The following is a 22,838-nucleotide window of genomic DNA, read 5'->3' on the forward strand; positions in this document are numbered from 1 at the left end:
AAGAGCTGAAAGCATTAAAAAAATTTTTTTCTTGAAACCCTGGATTATGAATCATCGTCCCCCTGGTCCCCTCTCCCCCCCCAAAAACAAAAACACCTGCACAGACCAGGTGGTCTCTTTGTGGGATAATGTGAGCTTGGTTTACCAAATACCTTAAGACACAGGGCCAGGAAATTGTATTTCTTTAAAACCTAGCCTTTGGTAAAAAAAGACCACGACTCTTACGCAGAGACGCTGAGCTGCCCTGCTCAGCGATCTGGCTGACAGCTGACCATTCCTACCAGACAACTCTTAGAACAGCTTCTTCTGAATACAACAAGCTAACAAACTTAGAGGACAGAAGTGCCTAGAACCTGCCGGGCGGTGGCTCCAGGCTTCCAAAGTGTGACTGAATCACCAGAGCCTTTCACCCTACTGCCAGCAACTCCCCCACCCAACGTTATTGATGTCCTGAAAACGGCAATAAATCAAACCATGGAAACAATCAACAGCTTTCAAGTCGTTTGCAGTAGGCCATCGATCCGTCCATCTCTCTCTGGGACGCTGCCCTAGTTTGCATTATGCCTTCTCCAACTTCCCACCTCCCCGGCCCAAAGTGTACATGCTCAGCCCCCTCCCGAGAGAGATTAGCTTAGGCCAGATACCACCGGCTGTGCGGTTTTCTCACAATTGACAACTCTTAATGTGCTCGGCCCAAGTGGCAGAACACACCCCAGCTGCCCATTTAGCCTCAATTCCACGTACCTGGTTCTGGTTTAGAAGGACAGCCATCACTAGGGCTCTCGGACATTGTTACCCGCCAAACTCAATGTCTACGGCTAAGTTTGAGATTTTATAATTTTTGGGTGTTTTTTTTTAAAAGGCTGACTTGGAAAGCTCCTCGCAAGAGCCAACAGAGCTTTAAGGATGGAGCTTCTGCTGCTGTAGCTGCTCCCCAAACTCTGTGCTGAAGACAAATACTCCTCGTTTCAGCTGTGTTATCAAATTTTGCTTCTCCAGCAAGTCTGGGGGCTCAGCCTGTCTCTCTCAAGTTACTGGAAGGACAGAGGCCTGACTATCCAGGATGGGTCACACTCGGTCCATCTAGCGTCATCTAACCACCAGGAACCAAGAATGGCCTTTGTGAGCCGTCAATAGACACAGTGTCTACTTTCCCCCAGACAGAGGTGAAAGAATATTCGGATTACAAAGGGTTTTCTTTCCCCCTGCGTTTTCAGGATTCTGTTCAAACATGTTATTAGCAAAGGGAAGTTGGGCTCACAGGAGACGCCAGATCAAGAGAGGCCACAGAATGGGCTTGGGATTTCAGAGCGAGACACGGAATCTCAGGTAACCGGAGTCCAGGGATGGGTCTGGGATGTCATGAAAAAAGACGATACCCTCCTCCCGGTTGACCCCGGAGAACACCTACAGCCGAAGGTGGGACAGGAGAAGGAAATCACTTCCACAAAGGTAGATTCCCCCATGCGAAAGTCAAAATCATTCTAGTCGGGCATCTAACCCAGAGTGCATGAGACACGGTGAGGGGGCGTCCAGGCCGACGGGAAGGAAGCCTAAAGAGGGTCAGAAAAGGACTCAGCTCCTGATGCACGGCTCTGGGGACCTGACCTCCACTTTGCGGGTAGGTCTGAAAGTAGGTGCTGTCCTGCTCAGAACTATCTCCAACGGGGGCGGCACGGGCCGTGTGTATGGGACATGGTTCTGGATTGGAGAGGTGAGGTGACAAACCAGTCGAGGGTGGACGAATGAAGGACAGCAACGTGACGCTGGTGAGTAAACGCGGCTGAAAAGTGCCGTGTATTTAATATGCTCATCTATGGGATGTACATCTTTATCTTGTAAAATTTAAACATATTTCCATGCGTACATCAATAAAATGTATGATCACAAAAGAAGATAGGGTGATTTTATGATTGATTAACTTTTTTAAATGTCGTTCGCATGACCCCTCACTGCTGGTGAAAATGGCAAATGAGGAGAAGAGCGGGCATAAGGCTGCTTCTCAATCCACATTGGCCGGCAAAGGTTTCCCAGTAGGGGAACGATTCAAAAGGAACAGAAAGAGCACCCTTTGAAATGAAAAGGGCTTGTTGTGTTAAAAAGGACAAAAAAAAGCAAGACAACACAAAACACAGCCTCTCCTGGATTTGCAATCCTCTCTTGCATGAGCATATTTCCCGAGCCCAGCCCTGAACTGCTGCCAATCAAAGGGGCGTCTTCTCTCCCAGCAGGGGGTTCCCCCCCCCCCCCACTGAAGCTTTGAGCACAACCCCTCAGAAACCCGATGTTCAGACTTCTTCTCCCTCCCTGCCCTCGATGTGTGCCCTTCAGAGACATTTCGGACCCAGAACAGACAATGGCATAGTTGGTATAGATTCGTCTTAAGGAGGGAAGGGGATGCAGTGTGGTTTCTGATGCCAAGGAAACCAGACTGCAGTGTGTTGATGATGCAAAGCACCCCTTTAAAAACCCATTCTTTCTTTCCACGCCTCTCAGTCCTTCATGAACACGCTCTGCGCGCTACTCAGAGGGACGCTATGACATGCGAGGGACATGATCACCCTATCCCAGAATACTAGAGACAGGACAGACAAGAGCCCCTTAGAGAGACCAGGAAGAGCTCAGAGCGATGGAATGAGACGCCCTGGAGTTTGACCACCCATCTGACGTCAGCGTACATGCCGACACCCACATCAACAGTCCCATGGACGGCCCCAAGAACCAGTCCATGTGTCTTGGAGGAAGTACGTACGGCCGGCATGTTCCTTATAAAGGAGGGTGAGCGACTTTGTCTGGTGATGGTGTCAGGAGAGAGGAAAGGACATCAGGCTTGGTCATGTAGAAGGGAGGGCAGGGAGAAGGAGGATCATGCTGGCTGCCACCATGGGCTCAGGCCCAAGAATGGCTGCAGGGTGGCCCAGGATGCAGCAGGGTTTCTGGGTCACTGGGAGTCAGAACCATTCCACCTCAATTGACCACCAACGAGATCCGGGGGAGCTTCTTGGCCGTGCAAACCTACCCCACAGCACTGAAGAAAGGCCTGCCACCTGCGTGGTGAAGACGATTGTAGTCAAGGTAACGCTGTGGGGCACTTCCACTCCGTCACACACAGGCTTGGCTCAGAGTTGAAACCCACCCCAAATGGACCGGGTTTTGAAGAACCTGGCAGGTCACAGGACCCACAGGTCAGAATGTTTGCAGCTGGTGAGGATGGTGCAGCGTTCCCACCTGCTCCTTGGAGGCTCCGTGGCCTCCAGCTCCCGCCTGCCCGCCCGCCCGCCATACTGTCAGGTGGGCCTCAGGTCCCACCCCTGCAGTGTGTGTTAGCCAGTGAGCTCACAAACATCTGGCAGAAAGCACAGCTACGGCGGAGTTCCATTTCTCCCCAACCACCATAGCATTACTCACTCTTTTTCATTTCCTCTAGCTTCTCCGTGTACTTCGTCAGACTGTTACCTGGAGAGAGAGTGACACAGGAGAGAGTGACACAGGGAGAGTGGTCACGGCTGCACAATGGGATGCATGGCATTAAGAACGAAAACAGGCCCCCAAAGCCCAAATGACCAAGGTTGGGTGGGAGCTGTTTTCACTGCATTTTTCTTAAAGACAAATGAAAGCCAGCATTTATGCATGTCATCATCTGATGAGCAAAGCAAAAGAGCTGGATTCCATCCCCCCCCCACCCCCCCCCAAGTCAAATTCTAATCATTCAACCTTGGTCTCACATCCTTCTCACTATGAAATCACTTGCACAAAAAAGGTCACTGTAAGAGAAGGTGACAACATAACTGGCCCTCAGTAGGCACACCTGGGGAGTACCTTTTCTTCCCCTTAAGAGCGAGGACAAAGGGTTTTGGTTGGTTTTTAAAGAGAAGAAACGGAGTCACCCTATGAGTGTAAAACGGAGAAGTATTCCCTAAGCCTTCCCATCTGGGCACGAGGCTGATGGGCCACACAGTCAGCCGTCTCTGGGGTCAGGCAGCATCATGGCTGGATGAGGCGGTGAGGGGAAGGTTTGGGTCAGGGACATGTAAGGGGCTGCAGACCATATACATATCCACAAGTTACAGTTTCCTGTGCTTTTCTGTCTTTTTTCCTTCTTCAGTCCAACTTTCCTTCTCCTTTTATGGCCCTGTAAACTCCCCATGGGGAAGGCAGGCAACGGGGGAGAGACAAAAGCCATGTCCTTTGAATGTGCCCTGTGGTTGCCCAAGCCAGCCCTCCCTCTGGCTTTGTCCTGGCGGGGGGTCCTGCTCTCTCCTGCACTGGGCCTGTCCCTGCTGGTGCCGAAGCTGCAGCCTAACTGGACCACAGAGCCTGAGACCTGTGGTCCCCTCGGATCTGATTCTTGAGAAGGAGCAGTGCCGTCCCACCATGTGGAGCAGCCCGGTTCTGCTGTCTGACGGCCTGATTTTACAGCGCGAGGTCCTGGCCAGTGTGGGTTGGACAGTTTTCCTGCATTAGAATGGGGCCAGGGTGCTTCTGGTTTCCGAAGGAAGGAAATTTTAGCTCTCCAGCCAGGGGCTCATATTATTATTATTTTACTGGCAGGCTTCAATTTTGGTTCAATCCAACCCAGTATGAGCTATTTGGCCCCTAAACAGTAGGGGAAGAAAAAGAAAACATTCAAAATAATCTCTCATTAGTGAAACTGTGTTCCTCGCTTTTTAAGCCTTGAAAAGATTTAGTTGGGTTTGGCCTCAATGACAGGCTTAAGAAGTGCTTCTGGTTCACGGTCTGAGCTGAGCAGATGTTTCCAAGGCCTGCTCTAACCTTTGGGGTTGGAAGCAGAGAAAGAGCATCCTTGCTCCGAAACTCAAAAAAATGTTTGCAAGGACCACCTTGACTCGTTTGCTATGAAGACAGCTTTACCAGGAGTGCTTTGTGGAATACCATTCTACCGAGCGCTGCATTTTGTTGGGTTTGGGTCCCTCTTAAGACTCATCCTGCCTGAACCAGGGCCTGAGAGGAGGATTCACTGGCGTCTTCTGACGAGTCGCCTTGGAGGGACCACAGAACAGGAGTGGAGCCAAATAGATGGTTTCCAGAGTCTACGGCCTGGGGCTGACTTGAGAGATGACCAGCTCCCTAGAGAAGAAATGGTCACTTCTTCCTGGACACACATCCTTCCTCCAGTACCCCACACCCTGACGGGGCTTAAACAACTCCCTGTTCAGTTCCACAGGAGGGAAGATTGGGCAAAGCAGTATGCTGTCCACCTTCCCATAATCCTATTCTGAAAATACTTTCCTTGGTGGTTTACCATTATGGGGTGGCTCTCCCCCACCCCGAGCTGTGTGTTGTAAAACCCCGCAGTGCCTTTCTTTGGGCCAGGGAAGCTTTGGGCAGTCTAGGCAGGAAACTGAGGAGCTCTGGTGGTGGTGCCATCCAAGTGGTTCACAGTTCAAAACCAACAGCAGCTCCAAGGGGAACGACTAGGCTTTCTTCCCTGGTAAGTAGCGACAGTCTCCGGAACCCATGGGGGTCGCTGTGAGTCAGCACGGACTCGATGGCAGGGAGGCTGGTGTTTGGTTTTGGAGTGCGCCAACGGAACAGACAGCAGTTCGCGTTCACCCAGCAATGGCTCTGGGGGAGAAAACAAAGGCCTGGCCACCTGGTCCGGTGAAGATGGCAGACCAGGATGCCCTCTGCAGCCTCTCTATTCTGTCAGACGGGATCATGGTGAGTCAGAGTCCTCGGCGCCGACAGCAAGAGCTGGAAACCAGGAGGACTGACCTATCCAGTGACCACGCGAGTCCATGATTAAGCCAAGACCAATATCTAATGGAGCTCCCAAACATCTGGCTTCTCGGGTTGTGCTCTCTGAGAAACACAACTTCCCCGGAGGTAAACGTGTAGGAAGTGTTGTTTCCTTACTGGTGGGAGGTGGGAAACATTTCAGGCTCAGGGTCCCCCCGAGGATTTGCTATGTATGGAAAACAATAGGCAACCTTGCTACGGGCTGTATTATCTTTTTGAAAACTGCACGTCCAACTTCCAGCTCGTTAATCTAGAAATGCACCTTTGTTTGACGTTAAAACAAAACCGTTTTTAATGAGGACCGGTAAACCAAGTTTAAGATAAAACAAAACAAAAAATAAACAGCAATGGCACCAGTGCCCGATCCATTTTCCAAGAGAAGGCTTTGATACCAAATGTCAGCACTCCCTGGCGCTTCCTGAGGAAAGTTTAAATTCTTGGCTCTGGCCTGGGAGGCCCCGCAGTTTACCTACCTCTTCAATCTTGCTTTAATTACTAAACTTGACAACTCTCTGTTAGTCCTCCCGGCTCTCTAATGTGTCACCTTGTCGCTGTAATCATAACAGATCACCCACCAGAGGTGACCTTTCCCTCCTCGAAACTCTGACAGCTCCCCGATTACCACTCGGCAAGGCATCTGTCAGTGTACTGCTTTATTTCTGTGCAAGTCTTGTCTGCCTTGTTATGCTGAAAGCGAAAATCATCTCCACACAGAGTTTGTTTTCATCCCTCCCGTTGCCTGGCATGGGCCGGCGCTGTGTGTCATCAGGCTGGTTCTGAGGCATCTTGGCCTTCCATGGTGGAGGTGAACTTCCTCATAGGGTGTCCTGGGCTGTGGTCGAGCTGTGAGCACCTAACCAGGCCTTTTGTCCAGGGGGTGCCTGGTGGGCTGGAACCCCTGACCTTTCGTGTAGCAGCCAGCTCTGCCCCACTGCGCACCCGGGCTCCTGGGCACCAACCAAAATGCATTTCCCACTGGACGAGCTCCTGCGTGAAGAACCCACACACCCAGGTCTCCGCTCACATTGCAGATCGCCACCCCAATGGGCTTGGAACTTTATTAGTTCACTTGCTTTTCCTTCAAACGCCACCCGGTTTGGTTTAGACACCGAGTGTACCGCTTCGATGAGCCACGGCATTTCAGGACTCAGGCCCCCTAGGCATGGAGGAGGGGGCTTCGAAATGTTTGTGGAAGAATCCCATGGACTTTTCCATTCCTGTGTTCCACAGTCTTTTAGAAGCCCCCTTGCCTGGGCCGTGTTCAGCTGCCCCTTGGTTGACGACGTGAATCGGGACCAGGAGACAGCAGATGCCTCGCCATTAGTGTCCACACCAAAAGGCCTCCCGGTGCTATGCCACGAAGCGTCCAATCAATACTGGTGCCTCATTGGTTAGGTCCTTCCCACTGTTTGTACTGAGGCGGCGAGAGAAACGTGTGGCTGTGAGCAGCGGTGGTCTAAAGTGGGCCGGATTGATAAGGGGAGAACTCGGTTGCTAAGAGACCATTGCGGGGCTTTCTTTCTCTTCCATCTCTCCTTCCTCTACAGAGCCCTCACTCCTGGCTCAGAAGGAGCCGAGTGCGTGGGTAGAGGCCCAGTGGTGCTTTGTGAAGCGTAAGGAACGGTGTAGTGTGGATAGTGGTGCCTGGCCGGTTAAGGGCTTCTGTAAACATGTCTCCATTGGACCTAGGAAACAGAATTAGATCCCCAAGAGACATGCCCAGCGGCCCTCCTTTGTGGTGAGGCTCAGTCTCCACCAGGATCCAAGCAGGCGTTCCGCGGAAGCTGCCACAAGAGCAGAGAGCAGGCGGCCAGCTTGTGTGGAGCTAAGAGGAGGCCAGGGTCCTCACGAGGCTAGGAAGGGCTGCCTGGAACACATCTAAGGCATTTGGAAGAGCTAGGAAAGCTGGGGGAATGTGTGGGAGTCTGCAGGGGCTGATCCAGGGGGAGTCGGGCAGCTCGGACAGTGTCCCCGACCAGCCTCGGGGCTCCAGAGCAGGGGCCCAGACAGTGCCCCAGGAACATTCGAGATGCCTGTGGCGGCGTCTGAGCAAACACCAGGGGGGCTTCATCAGAGCAGAATCCACCGATGGCCCAGGGTGGGAGACTGGGGGTGTCCAGGAAAGGCAGCTGAAGTGCAGTCATTCGGAGAACTCTAGCGGGGGCTTGACATCAAAGTTGGAGTCCATCCCAAAAGGAGAGGCAGAGGGACGGGGGCAAAACAAGAATTGCCCCCCAGGAAAGAGCTAGCGGCGTCTTTGAAGAACTCTCAGAAAACTCACTGCGACCCCACAGGACAGGGCAAGAGTGCCCCGTGGGTTTCTGAGACTCTATTGTGGCCTGAGTAGAAAGCCTCATCCTTCTCCCCCCCAAAAAAAATGGCTGGTGGTTTTGAACTGCTGACCATGTGGGTCATCACCAAGTTCCTTGGAAGAACTCGGTAGGAGGCTCTCTACACCTGGCGACATCCTGGAATTCTCCATGTTCTGTGATCACCTCTGAGTTGCTCTTTGGTGAAAACAGAGGAGAGACCCAGCTCGTGCACCCAGGATGGAGAAGGCTCATGCCTCCCTGTGCCCACTTCCGCTGCTCCGAGGGAGAGCGCAGACACCTGACAGGCAGAAGTGCAGCCAGGCCACGCTGGTGCTCTCAACCAGGGCTGCTCAATGCTGATATCTACGTGACAGGACCCTGGGGCCTGGGCTGACGGGGTTGGGAATCTTGGGCCACAGCCCACGGGCCCCAGGCCCCTGCGCAAAGTCCTCTCAATCCTCAAGGTACGCCACACAGGCGAGCAGAAAAGCACCTGTCAAAGAGGAGATCTCTCCGCTGGCGTTACAATCATTTCTAGATTTGAATCAACACCACCGACAGGGTTTCTTCTCCCACGCTGTCTTTAAAATACTTGAGGTTTTCAGCAATTAAAGAATGCCTTGGGCCCTCCAACAGCTATTATCAAACTCATTTGGGGAATTTCTGCTTCCAGGAAGGCGAGAGCCATGAGCGTTTCTTTCTCCGTCAGCGGAGAACAATAAAGAGCCCCAACAACCCACAGAACGGGAGAAAATATTTGCCAATCATATTTCTGATCAGGGCCTAGTATGCAGATTAGATCAAAGAACTCTTGCAACTCAACAGTAAAAAGACAAGCCAATTCAAAACAAAACAAGCAAGCAAATGACTTGAAGAGGCACGTCCCCGGAAAGAGCCACACACGCCATTAAGGACACGAGAATGCAAATCCAAACCACAAATGAGATGCCACTTCACACCCACTAAGACAGTCATAGTCGCATAATCAAAAGCCGGGACAGGAACTGCTGGTCGGGGTGGGTAGGAGACGGCTCCCTCCCACACCGCTAGCGGAGACAGCAAAATGCTGCCACGGCTTTGGAAAGCTGTCAGGCCCCATCTCAAAAAATCAAGTCTACGGTGGCCCCCAGAGCCAGCCGTTCTCGTCCTGTTGTTGCTGGCTGCCGTCCAGCCAGTTTCAACGCAGAGGGAAGCCCGGCCCACCGGTCCGTGCTGTCCTCCCAGTTGTACATTAGGTACCCGCCACTGTGGCCACCATGTCACTCCGGCTGGCTGAGGGGCTTTAGATTTTCTGAGGACCCTCTAGTGCTAATCTTCCCCAAACCAAACACGTAACCCACTGTCACTGGGCCGATTCACAGTGACCCTCCACAACAAGGTGGCACTGTCCCTTTGGAGTTTCCAAGGCTTTGACTCTTGAAGCAAGTAGGCAGCTTCCAGGGTCTCCTGTGGGGCAGCTGCTGGGCTCAAACAGCTCACTCTGCGGTTCGCAGGTCACAGTGCACAGCCTACTATGCCGCCAGGAGTCTGATCCTTTGTTCTCAAAATCAACACATAAAATAAACACAGTTACTGTAGGAGCCAACCATTCTCAGCCCAGGTCCTCAACAAACTGAATAAGAGTTACTATAGGAACCAGCAATTCTACTCCTAGGGATGCCTACACCAAAAAGAACGGAAAACCTCTTGTTTTCTGTTGCATACAAATGTTCACAGCCACGTTATTCATAATAGTCCCAAAGGGTAAAGAAAACAATCACTATCCACTAACCCATGGATGGCCAAACAAAATGTAAAATATCTATCAGAAAACAAACCAACCCCCAACCCCACTGCTATAGAGTCGATTCTGACTCACAGAGGCCCTTTGGGGCCAAGAAGAGGTGCCCCACAGGGATTCCCAAACTGTAACTTGTCACGAAAGCAGCGGCTGCGGCTGTCTCCTGTGGAGCGGTTGGTGGGTTCCAATTGCTGCCCTGTGGGATAGCAGCTGAGTGCTTTAACCCTGTGCCACCGCGGCTCACACAGAAGATCCAGATAATAAGATGTAAGGTGGCAATCAAAAGGTCTGAAGTGCTGAAGCACACGATCACGTGGACGAACCCCGTGAGCATGATGCTAAGTGACAGGAAGCAAAGCCAGAGGGCCATGCATCGTAGGATTCCATGTACGGGCAACATCCAGAGTGGGAAAATCCTTCAGATCAGTGGCTCCCAGGGCCTGGGAAAGGGAGGAAGGGAGAGTGGCTGACTGCTAATGGGCCTGCATTTCCTTTTCTGAGGTGGTGGAAATGTTCTGGGTAGCCGATGGCAAGCCCCCCCCCACCCCATTTAAGAATAAACTCAAAGCCTCTGAATTGTGTTCTTGAAGTGGATGGATTTTATTGTATAGGATTTAGATCTCGAGTTGTGAAAATAACTAATAGAAAACATGGCTAAATGTCGTAGGAACAAAAATAAACACAACAAGAGTCTGACCGGTGGGGAGAAACAGGAGTGCCTGAATGGCTGAGTCCCTCGCGTTTTCTTTTTGCCTGCCCCACATCACCCAAACCTGGGGTAGGGGAAAAGGTAACAATGCTGAGGCACCGTGGGTTACGGTGGGGAGGATGCTAACCACACAAGGCCAGCAGTTTCAACCCACCAGCCGCTCCGTAGGAGAAGAAAAAGGAGTTTCCTATTCCCATACAGCTTTATGGCCTCGAAGTCCACAGGGGCAGTTCTACCCTGTCCAGTGAGCCGCGGTGGCAGGGAGGTTAGAGTTTGGAGTAACGGTGTAAGGAGATGGGAATAAAAAGGTGGATAAAGCACTCTCAGCCCGGCATTAAGTGGAGGACAGGGGAGTCCTTGTAGGAGCATCACAGAAAAGTCAACTGCTGAGAATGGAGTTCACCAGAGACGGGGAAGGGCATTATAGAACAGAGAAAGGGCGAGTTCACTGAGGAGACAGAGCGGTTCTCCTGACTGCCACACACTGCATTCAGAGATGGACAGAACTGAGAGCAGGGCTGGAGAAACCCACAATCAGCGAGGCGGCACCACGTGGCACCTAACAGGTGACAAAGAAGCTAGACAGGGAACTCAGCAGGTCTCTGGGGGCATTCACACCCGCATCGGCCAGCAGGGGCTCACCGGTATTTTCACAACAAGAAGATGTTATTCAGTGTCCACAGGTCCTGTAACAGGGCAGGACATATTCTGGGCAATGAAAGCGATCTCTAGACATTTTTTTAAAAAAAACTAAAACCACACAGAGTATGTTCTCTAACCACAGTAGGATCAAGCTAGAAACCAATGACCAAAAGATAGCAGGAAAATCTTTAAACACTTGGCAACTAAACACATGTTGAAATTATTCTTGGGTTAAAGAGTAAGTCTCAAGGGATAAAGTACACAGAATGGAATGTCAGTGAAAAACATAGCAAAGTGTGTGGGACGCGGCTAAGGCAGTGCCCCAAAGAAGGGGAGCGCGCTAGCTGCACACATTTAAAAGGAGGAGAACGTTCTAATTCAGAACCCAGGCTCCCGCCTCAAGAAGCCAGAAAAAGCAGCGCCATGTCGACTCAGCACAACAGAAGAAAGGGAGTGACGAGAGCAGAATCCCATAAAATAAAAAAGAGTAGAACAATGGAGAAATCCAGAAGAGACCAAAGGCTGGTTTCTGGATGAAACTGGCTAGCAAGACTGACCCCAGAAGGGCACACAGCCGTCCCACAAATGCCAGCGGAGCTATCACGAGCAGCCCGGCCGGCGGCCAGCTGAAGGATAGCAAGCGAACGGCACAGCCGCCCCAAACACATACATTTGACACCTCAGAGAAAGCAGACGAGCGCTCCAAACACACGGGCACACTGGATATGAAACAGAGCGTCTGAAGAGCCCTACTGTTCTGTTGCCTGTGAGTCAGTTCTGGCTCACAGTGATCGTGTGTACAACAGAACAAAACCGGGACTCGTCCTGTAACTACCAAAATATTTTGAATCCAAAATTTTAAATTTTTCAAAAAAGAAATTCCAGGCCCAGATGGTTTCACTGGAGAGATCTGTCAAACATTTACACGGAGTCAGTATGATTTTATCCAGAAAGCAGAAGAGAAGGAAATACTTCACAACTCATTGTATGAAGCAAGTGTTACACTGATATTAAAAACAGTCCCAAAAAATGACTCCATAGACCAACATTCCTCATGAGTATACACTAAAATATTTAGCAAAACTCAGAAAGTATAATTCAGCGATATGGATAAAAAGAAAATCATACACTATGACCATGTTCATAAAGTAGAAGATGTCAATTTGCCCCCAAGTGATATACTACCAGATTTATCACAATGATGCACAGGTAACTCATAGATGTTGGAACAATCTGACAACCAAAGGCAGGGGTGAAAAATAACCTCCAAGTCTCACACCGTATGGAGAAATTACCTCAAAATGTATTGTGGACTTAAAATGTAAAAACCAAAGCAACAGAACTTTTAGAAAAAGATAGGGAAAGAGTTCTTTGGCTCAACTGCAAAAGCATGCTCCCTAAGATGAAAACAAGGGTAAACTGTATTTCTTTGCTCTTCAAAATGCCCGATGAAGGGAATGCAAAGACAAGCTGCAAGCGAGGAGAAAATGTCCGCAAATCAGAGACCCTGCAGCAGGATTCGTAGCTAGACTACTGTATACAAAGAACTCCCCAAAATCAACAGTCAAAAAGCAAACAACCCTTATTAGAACTTAGGCCAAAGACAGGGACAGCTAGGTCTTTCACCAGAGGATGTACAGACGGCAACAAGCACATGCAAAGACGATGGCCATTGCGAGCCATTTGGGAAACACAATGGGAAAGGACCCTGAGAGACTACAACTTAAGGAAGAATGATTCAAATACAAAGGGGCGATGATGTCAGATGCTAGTGAGGATGTGGAGAAACTCGTGCATTGTTGGTGGAACGCAATAAAATACAGCCGCTCTGGACAACAATTTAGAAGCTTCTTTAAAAAAACTATACATGTAAATCTTACCAAAGTGAATGAAGGGGGAAGTGCAGAGTGGAGACCCAAGGACCATTTGTCGGCCACTGGAGATCCCCTTGCAGAGGGGTCTAGGGGAGGAGATGAGTCAGTCAGGGTGCGATGTAGCACCGATGAAGAATACAGCTTTCCTCTAGTTCCTAAATGCTTCCTCCCCGCCCACTATCATGATCTGAATTCTACCTTGAAAGTCTGGCTAGAGCAGAGGTTGTACACTGGTGCAGATAGGAGCTGGAGGCACAGGGAATCCAGGGTGGATGATACCTTCAGGACCAGGGGTGTGAGGGGTGATACTGGGAGGGTAGAGGGTGAGTGGGTTGGAAAGGGGGAACTGATTACAAGGATCTACATGTAACCTCCTCCCTGGGGGACGGACAACAGAAAAGGGGGTGAAGGGAGACGTCGGACAGGGCAAGATATGACAAAATAATAATTTATAAATTATCAAGGGCTCATGAAGGAGGGGGGAGTGGGGTTGGGAGGGGAAAATAGAGGACCTGATGCAAAGGGCTTACGCGGAGAGCAAATGCTTTGAAATTGATGAGGGCAAAGAATGTACAGATGTGCTTTACACAACTGATGTGTGATAAGAGTTGTATGAGCCCCTCATAAAATGTTTAAATAAATAACTATACATGCAACTATCATCTGACTCAACAGTTGCCACCCTCAGGCAATTGCTCCTGACAAATTTAGACATAACATTTGCACAACAATCCAATCTATGAATGGCTATACTACTATTATTAGTGATACCGAGCCCTGGTGGCATAGTGGTTACTTGTTGGACTGCTAGCCCCAAAGGTCAGCAGTTCTAAACCATCAGCTGCTCCACAGAAGACAGAAAAGGCTTTCGACTTGTCTCCCTCTCGGGCGCCCACAGAGCCATTCTACCCTGTCCTATGAGCATCGACTCAGTGGCAGTGAGTTTGTGTTCTGCTTTTGAGTACTGGCCTCAGATGTGGCAGAGCAGACCTGTGCTCCACGAGGTTTTCAATGGTCAATGGCCAGACCTTTCTTCCCAAGTGCCGCTGGGTGGCCTCAAACCTCCGGCCTGTTAGTCAGCAGCCGAGTGAAGCATTTGCACCAATCAGGGACTTCAGTCTTTGCCAACAGTCTGTACAGTGCTACCTGGATCCGGAGAAAAGCATGGCATTTTCCTCCTCGATGCTTACCTCACCCACCAAACCAAGCTCGCCGCCATCCAGCCGACTGCAGGTCACAACACACTACGAAGAGTTTCAGAGGCTTTGTGAAACTTTCTGGGTGCAGCCAGCCTCATCTTTCTCCCACGAGCGCAGACCAGGCTTGGAACCGCTGATCCCGAGGTTAGCAGCTCAACCCTTACCCAGCGGCGCCACCTGGGCTCCTAGCTGACCTCACAGGAGAGCTCATAGCAGAAGGGAGGGTCACGGGTGCAGTCCAGGGGAGACAGACAGGTGACGGAGTTGGAGGCAGCGTAGGGAGAAGCAGCAGGTGAGGGGGAAAGGCAGGGTATGTGAGCCCTGAGCCAGGACACTGAACTTGGCACCGGCCACCAGCACCGACACCCTCATCCTGCGTGCGTTTCATTGGAAACGTTTCCGCCCGTGGGCGATGAGGAAACCCACAGGAGAGGGTAACGCTGGTGAAGGTGACGGGAGGAAACCATCGACAAAATGAATGAGGCGATTTCAAGTGTCCACATCCTGACTCTCCTCCTCAGCCTAGTTAATGAACGCGCCTGCGGGGACGGATTCACTCTTAAGAGTCTGGTGCTCCGCATGGAGAAAGCAAACACGCGAATAAACCGGGCTGTCACGGGGCTGCACATCCGCCCGTTCCGGTGAGCTGTCTCCTCCACCCGACGCTGCAAACTCCCCTGAACAGGTAAATTAGCGCGCCTCATCAACGTCACGGCTGCAGCACCCAGTTAATCATATCGGGTGTGCTGCTAACTCGTTCAAGGGTGCTCGCCTACACTTGAATCTCAGCTTTTTGATTGAAGCATCATGACTCACACTCTGTGTGAGACCTCTAATCAGCCGGATTCTTCGTGTGGGCGGCACTCGGCAAATATCGACCTGAACAAAGCGGGTGTGCGTCATGGATGGCCGCCAGCTCAGAGGAACCTTCTCCGGCGTGTTCCCAAACGGACGTGGAGCGCCTGATTGGCTGCAAGGCCGTGACCCTGCGGCTTCCCCATGTCTGAAGGTTTCCACCTCTCCGTTTGAGAATTCTAACCCTTTCTTTCCCACCGCCTTGGTGGTGAGGAATCATTAAGCAAAATTAGGCGAATGCAAATGTCGACGGATGCACTGAAAAACGGCTTTTAAAGAAAGTCCTGGGCGGCCCTGAAAGATTAATTAGTAAGATGGGGAGACACTTTCAGCTGTGGCTTAAGCCAGGCACCCTTTGGTCATGAGCGAGCGCCTAGATTTTCAAACAAAGACAGGCAGAGGTTTTCAGATCGCTACTCACCCGTGTCCAGCCTCGACTTGACGTGTTGGTACCTGGGATTCTGTGGAATCCTTTTCATCAGATACTACAAAATAGGAAAAGTCCACCGTCAGTTGGGCTAATGGCAGGGTAAGGGTAGCCACGTTGGGAGACGTTCCGGTAACCTGAAAACCAGGAGGTGTGCCACAGTGTCACCCAAGGCAAAGAAGGAAGGTGTTTTAGTAGCCCGCCCCACAGCAGCCATCTAGCCTCAGCACCCCACGGGTGAAAAGTTCTTGTCGTAGGCGCCAGTGAGCCGACTCTGCCTCCTAGCCCCCTATGGACGACAGCATGAAACACCCCCAGGTCCTGTGCCGTCCTCACAATGGTTCCGGGTTTGTGCCCATCGAAGCAGCCACTGTATCCATCCATCTTGCCGAAGGTCTTCCTCGTTCACTACCCCTCCACTTTACCGAGCAGGATGCCCTTCTTCAGGGGCTGGTCTCTCTTGACCACATGGACAAAGGCTCGCCATTCGTGCCTCTAAGGAGCATTCAGGCTACACTCTTTCCAACACGGGTGAAGACAGCTATCTGTTTCTGTCAAAATACTTCCACATTTTGTCAAAATACTCTCTCGGGGTTGAAGCCCACAGGCCCCCAATGCCTTTCGTGAGCCAAAAGCAGTCTCCCTGCAAGGCCCATCCTTCAGCCTGTTGTTGTAACCCAGTGAGTCACCTCCCTCTGCCTCAAGACATCTGTTAAGATCACAGATTTCTTCTCCTGTGTTGGACGCGTTATCAGGAGACAAACCCCTGAAAGACATCATCATGCTTGGTAGAGGGTCAGCAAAGAAGGGCAAGCCCCTCAGTGAGATGGGCTGGCCTGGTGGCCGCAAACAGTGGCTCAAATGTTGACAAGCGTGAGGCTGGCTCGGGGACAGGCAGGGGTTCATTCTGTTGTTCAGTCTCCAGGAGTTAGCGCTGACATGGGACACCTAACCACAACATTAATAGTCTCCAAGGAGCCCTAGTGGTGCAGGGCTTAAAGTGCTTTGCTGTGAACCCAAAGGTTGGTGGTAGGAAGCCCCGGGTCACTCTCCAGGAAAAAGCAGCGGGAACCTGCTTCCATCCGATTTACAGCCTTGGAAATGCTATGGGGGGGGGGACTCTTCTCTGTCCTATAGGGTCACACTACCAGTCAGAATCAACTTGGTGGCAGTGGGCTTAGGTAATCATGGTTACTAGACCATTGCTTCTGGATGTCACCAACCTCTGCCCTAAGAGCACCGTATACAATCCAGGCCTGACATGGTAGACCTGGTAGGGCTGGCCTCTCTGGCTGCTTGCTGCTCTAGGGGGTGGCTCTGCTCAGAGTAAGTCTGGGGTTCTACATTTTAGTCCTCAGCTCTTGGGAAGCAAGCACAAGGCTCATCCGTGTGCATGGTTGACGAGGGGAGGCTAATGAACAAAAAGGCGTTCTACATCATCACACACTCTTCTGCTCAGGCCTTTGGCTAGCCCGGAAGTTCGGAACATGGCATGTTTGGCCATGGGGCTATGGAACAGGGAGTGGCGTGTGCAGGAGCGAGTGGGTGTGGAACAGGAACCCGTGACTACGGTGCTAACCCATCCTCGGGGAGTCCTCGGAGGCCCAGCCGGGTGCTTGACTAGCAGTCGGAAAGTTGGTGGCTGGGCTCCATGCAGAGGTAACCGGCCTGGTGCTCTGTTTCTGAAAGGGTAGCGAAAAAAGCCATGGAAACTCCCCAGGAGCAGATCTACCCTACCCGCATGGGGTTCCCAGGGGTTGGAATGGAGTCGGCCACGGACCATCCGCCTTTTCCAGCCTCATCTTCTGCTCTCATGCAGTCTTGGCAAACAGCTGCACCGAATGCCTTTCTCCACACGTCCGTGTGCCCGTGCCTCTCCTCGGGAGCACTGCAGTGGTGCAATGAGACATTTCCTCTCCCGAGGCCTCACAGGACTGACATCCTGTCCCATTGTTGCACTTCTATCTTCTTTCCTAGTCTAGGATTTCCTTGCAGGTAGGGACCAGAATTTCCTCCTCCTTGTATCCCCCCACACCCTCCAAGACTTAGTACGTAACAGCTATGTGGAAGTACTCAGTCATAAATCATAAATGAAGATCTAGAACAGTGGTTCTCAGCCTTCCTAATGCTATGACCCTTTCGTACAGTTCCTCATGTGGTGCTGACCCCCCAACCAGAAGATTATTTTTGTTGCTACTTCTTAACTGGAATTTTGCTACTGTTATGAATCAGGAGACCCCTGTGAAAGGGTAATTTGACCCCCAGATTGAGACCCGCTGATCTAGAATGAGGGTCGCATTAATGTGACTACTTGGTTTCTTACACAACATCAAACTTAACAAAAACTCTATCACTTGCCCTTGAAAGCATAATTAACCACAGCATACCCTCTTGGGAGAATTGAAAAAGTAATTTACACATGAAAAACACCTTTGACAATGACCCAGAAGGCATAAAAACAATAGAGGGCCCTTATCAAGGACACTTAAAGTATCTGCTAGCCAGTTTGGTTGGGTATCAGTAATTGGAGGGGGGGTTATTTTTAATTTTTTTTTAAACTGGAAGCACCAGAAGAGAATCCCCAGTTTTTAATTTGGCCAAGACAAGACATACAAGCAGAAACAGAACTGTAGCCCCACAACGACCAGCGACTCTTTCACACCATAAAGTGACCGAGGTCCCCAAGTGAAGAGGACCCCCACACATGGAAAAGCTGTGGTGCAGCCAAAACACTCCCACCATCTTCCCTGCGGTGAGGAAAACCTGCTCTTGAGGACCGGGAAGCAGCCTGGGGCTCGAGATGTATATCTGGAACCAGGGAGCAGATTGATCCTCCCAGAAAAGTTGAGAATCTCCTTTCCCCACCCTTCCGGTAACACCGTCTCCGAGAGAAACAATCCACAGCTCCAGCTTCAGCTCCAACTCCCCTGAACGAAGTGGAAGATTCTCCAAGGAGACAAGGAAAATGTTCAGGGCTTAAAAGGGGGGCTTTCAGACAGGTTCCCCAGAAGGGGGGGCATAGAAGGGCAAAACAAACCAGTTAAACGAAACAAATATAAAACAGGGAGAACAGGTGCCTGGTAAACTGAGTCAAATAATCTCAGACGTGATTCAGCGTCTTAAGCATTGGTTCTCCACCTGTGAGCCGCAACCCCATTGGGAGTAAATGACCCTTTCACAGGAGTCGCCAGATTCATCACAGTAGCAAAATGACAGTGATGAAGTGGCAAGGAAAATAATGTTCTGGTTGGGGGGGGGGGTTCACCACCACATGAGGGACTGTAGGAAAGGGTCAAGACATTAGGAAGGTTGAGAACCACTGGGCTTAGGGGATGGGACTTTGTTTCCTGTTCGCCTCCTTCCCATTCTGCATCCTTACCATTTCTATATTCTGATTTCCTGTTTTTTACTGCTGCTTTGTTTTTCCCACCAGTTTCCTAGCAAAGCTTCTTTTGAAAAATTCCAGGCTGGTCTCTGCTGAACCAAGGGGATTTGTCCACACCTAAAGCCAGCATAGCTGAGCAGTGAGGGGGTCCCCGGAGACCAGGTGTGGTGGCAGCAGGCCGAGGAGGGGAGCCGGTGGGGAAGGCTGGGCCCCCACAGCCCTTCCGCCCGCTCGTCCCTCGTGACACGGACTAATGAGAAAGTCATCTGTCTGAGAGAAGGAAAAAGGGCCTTGTTGCTTTCCCCGGTTTCCGTTTCAGTCCGCTGGCTTGGCCCTGACTCTCTGGTTCCCACCAGCCACGGACAGTTATAGATTTTATAGAATGGGTGGACTCTGCCCCCTTGAAATTCTTGCTTGGTGTGGTGTATACTGTTCTTGACCTACTGACCGCCTGGCTCTCTTTCAATTGCATCAACAGGATGGAATGGTGGTCAGTGAAAGAGCGGTTTCGAGGAGGACTCCTTCATCCTGCAGAGAAAGACGCACTGAGCACCAGTCAAGGGATGGTTCCAGAGCGCCCGCTAGCAGTGGACCACTGGGTTGGGGAACGGAGGGACAAGACCCAGGCTCCACTACCCAGGGCTGCGGGGAAGACAGACAAGGGGTAAAGAGATGTGGCCCTGCCTAGGGACGGACCCTGCTGTGACGTCGGCCCGATGCCTGGCACCCCCACATGCACAAGTGAACACAGCCTTGCTGCCCCACCCTGCCCATCCCCACGTTCAGTTAAAGCTTGGACTACCTGCACAGAACCCATACCCGGGGTGTCAACCATGGTTTCCTGGGCTGCGTGTGGGTGGGAGTTCCAGGGTTCCTGGCAGAGGGGACTCCCTGGTACAGGCAGAGCAAGGAGGACCCAGAGAGGCTGGCCATTCAAGAGCCTGAAAGTGACTGGCCAGCCTGGAGCATCCAGATAACACTGGGCCTGAGGAGGAGGAAGGACACAGGGTGAAACAAAGCATCTTGTGCTCACACCCTTTAGATCAACAGTTCTCCAACAAGGCTGATTTTGCCCCTTCCTTCCTCCCACGGACAGACCATGGTGGTGCAGTGGTTACGCGTGGGATTGCTAACTGCAGGTCAGTGGTTCAAACCTTACTAGGCAGCCCACGGGAGAAAGAGGTGGCAGTCTGCTTTTGTCGAGCCCACAGCCTTGGAAACCCCATGTGGCCGGTCTACGGGGTCCGATGGGTCAAAACGGACGTGACAGCAACTGGGCTTCTTTTGTTTGGTCTTTCCAAAAAATAGGACTGTCATGAAGAAGAGCGGAGTGTGCTAAGGTTATGAAGATTTATAGGACCAAGGAGCAGCCGAAGAGTGAGGAGGAAGGAATGAGTTCAAGAAATCTTTCAGCTGTCAAATCAGAAGGATCCCCACCTCCCTGGGGCCACGTGAAGGTGGTGGTGGGACCGATTCCCCCAGGAGGAAGCATCTATGGAGACCAAGAGCTGTTCATTGGTGGGTTATCCAGAACGGGAGTGCCCAGGTGGTTATCTGGGTCCGGAGCTCTCAGGAGAGCGGTCTGGGGGAGAAAAACCAAGATCCGGAGTTGCCAGCATATCAGCAATAGGTGAAACCATGGCTGACTGAGAAGACTCTCCCCCCCCCCGCCCCCACCCCCACCAGTGATTACGGTCAAGTGCAGAAGAGGAGCCTGAGGATGAGACTCAAAACTGAGAGCCTGTAAGAAAGGGGGGTGGGGGTGGGGTAGGGAGGGGGCATGACAGTGAGAAGAGAGTTTCAAGAAGAGAGTGTGGTCAGCAGTGGCCAATGCTGCCAAGCGTCAAGTACGTGAGAGAAGGGCAGAACTGTGCACTTGGCTCTGGCACGGCAGGGCACTGTTGGCACCCTTGCTAAAAGCCGGGCTAAAGCAAAAACAACAGCTTTGGGGGCGGGAAAGGAGCCAGAAGGTGTTTTTCTTTCCTCAGGCTTACTGCTAAGAGATCGATTTGTTGTTTTGTTTCCCAGAAAGCAGAGATTTGGCTAAGTTTGGTGGGAAAGATGACAGAAGGGAGAGGGTGGGGGCATGTGCAGTGGGAGAGATGAAAGGAAAACAGAAGAGGAGGAGGTCCCAGGCCCAGGAGGAAGGTGCAGCTTTGGATACATATTTAAGAGAAAGATAGGAGAAAGCAGGCAATGAAGAAGTTCATCCGGAGGACACAGGAAGTGGACGTAGTTCATCTTTGTCCCAGGAGTACAGGCTCTTGGGTAGTAACAAAAAATATCTTTTTAAAAATGTCTTAAATCTCCAGAGAGAGAGTCAAAAGAGAATCTACCCCTACGCTATCTAGTCCTAGCTCCCAGGAGCCTTCTCAGAATACACTCCTCCTTTTTGCCGTCCCAGAGAGGGCAGCGCACCACTGCCCCACCGGATTTCTGAGGCTATAAATCTTCACGGAAGCCGAGTGCCCTACCTTCTTCCCACGGATGTCCAAACCCTTCACTTAGCAGCCACACCTGGAGCCACTAGACCATCCCCATCGGATGGGGAAACCTCTCCTCTGCCTGAGCTGGATTTTTCAAGATGGCCACAGTAAGATTTCCAATCCCACTTACATGATGAGGATGACCTGCCTGCCTCCCATGAAATTCTGGGTGAGCCTGTGAGGACGCAAGTGACACTGACTCCGGAGGCTAGATCACTGCAGGAACTGTGACCTTACGTGGAAACAGGCTCTTCGCAGAGGGAGCTGGTGGCACCAGGAGTTAAACATTGCTTCAGCTTACCAGAAGCTCAGAGGTTCAAACCCGCCAGCCAATCCAAGGGAGAAGGACGCGGTCGCCTGGTTCCGCACAGACTTACAGTCTTGGACACCCTATAGAGCAGTCCTGTTCGGTCCTATAGGGGCCCCAGGAGCTGGAATCCACGTTTGGTTTCCATAATGCATCAGGGTGGCCAGTCGATCTCACGACTGTGCTTGTCAGCTAGTTGACGCCACCTCTTTGCAGTCAGTTGTGGGCGGAGTCGAACTGCTCCACGGGGGTTCAAGGCCGTGAGCCTTCAGAGCTGACTGCCAAGAGAGGCAGCGGTGGCCCAACGTGCAAGGAAGAAATCAGCAAGGTAGCCTGAGCCTTAGCAACCGCTACCTTAGCAACCGCTGCCGGCAGAAAGCCCCGGGTGAGGACCTTCAAGCTGAGCCCAGCTAACCTCTTGTTCTACAAGGAGTAACAATAGACCCACTGCAGTGGTGAGCCACAGAATTTGGAGGTGATTTATTACAAGCCAATATACACCTGGAGTACCCCCATCCTTTCTATTGAAGGGCTTGGTTTGGGGTGCAGGGGTGGGGGTGGGGGCAACTACCTTGGGTATCTGCAACTTCCGCCTCACTCCCTTGCAATATGCTGCCGTTCCCACCATTCTGCGGGGACAGGTCTTATGGCAGCTAAGGGTTAAAGTAGCAGATGAAAAGGTCACTTCTCAGTCCTTAACTTGCAGGATCAGTTTGTACCATCTGACACCCCTTTCTAAAGCCTCACTTTTGTCCATTTCCAGTCCCTGGGTTTTTGTCTCCCTGACTCTCCAAGGACAGGCAGGCCCTTCCACTGACAGCCACTGAAGCACTGAGTTCCCCCAGGACTCTACCTGGTGGCCCAACAGTTCAGAGTGAAAAGCTCACTGCTAACCCCAAGGGGGGCCGTGAGCCCACCCTGCGGGCAGCTCCACAGGAGCTCTGGTGGCAGCGTGGTCATGCTGTGGGCTGCCAACGGCAACGCCTGTGGGCTAAAATCCCAGCCAGTGCCTTAGGAGAGAGATGGGGCTTCCTACTCCCACAGAGAGTTACAGACCCAGAAACTCACAGGGGCAGTTCCACCCTGTCCCATAGGGTCACGA

At 51.5% G+C, this 22,838-nt stretch overlaps 1 protein-coding gene across 2 annotated transcripts in view; it reads right to left on the reverse strand.

The window, feature by feature from the left end:
* CEP41 (centrosomal protein 41) overlaps nt 1–22,838 on the reverse strand; it is a 44,900-nt gene that overhangs the window by 15,653 nt on the left and 6,409 nt on the right. For both annotated transcript variants that reach the window (XM_075558666.1, XM_075558665.1), the window contains exons 2-3: nt 15,553–15,616; nt 3,409–3,456 (exon numbers count right to left, since the gene is read on the reverse strand). In XM_075558666.1, the coding sequence (XP_075414781.1) occupies nt 3,409–3,456; nt 15,553–15,616 (112 nt within the window). The remainder of the gene's footprint in view (nt 1–3,408; nt 3,457–15,552; nt 15,617–22,838) is intronic.

Source organism: Tenrec ecaudatus, chromosome 9 (genome assembly GCF_050624435.1).
Source record: "Tenrec ecaudatus isolate mTenEca1 chromosome 9, mTenEca1.hap1, whole genome shotgun sequence".
Classification (NCBI taxonomy): domain Eukaryota; kingdom Metazoa; phylum Chordata; class Mammalia; order Afrosoricida; family Tenrecidae; genus Tenrec; species Tenrec ecaudatus.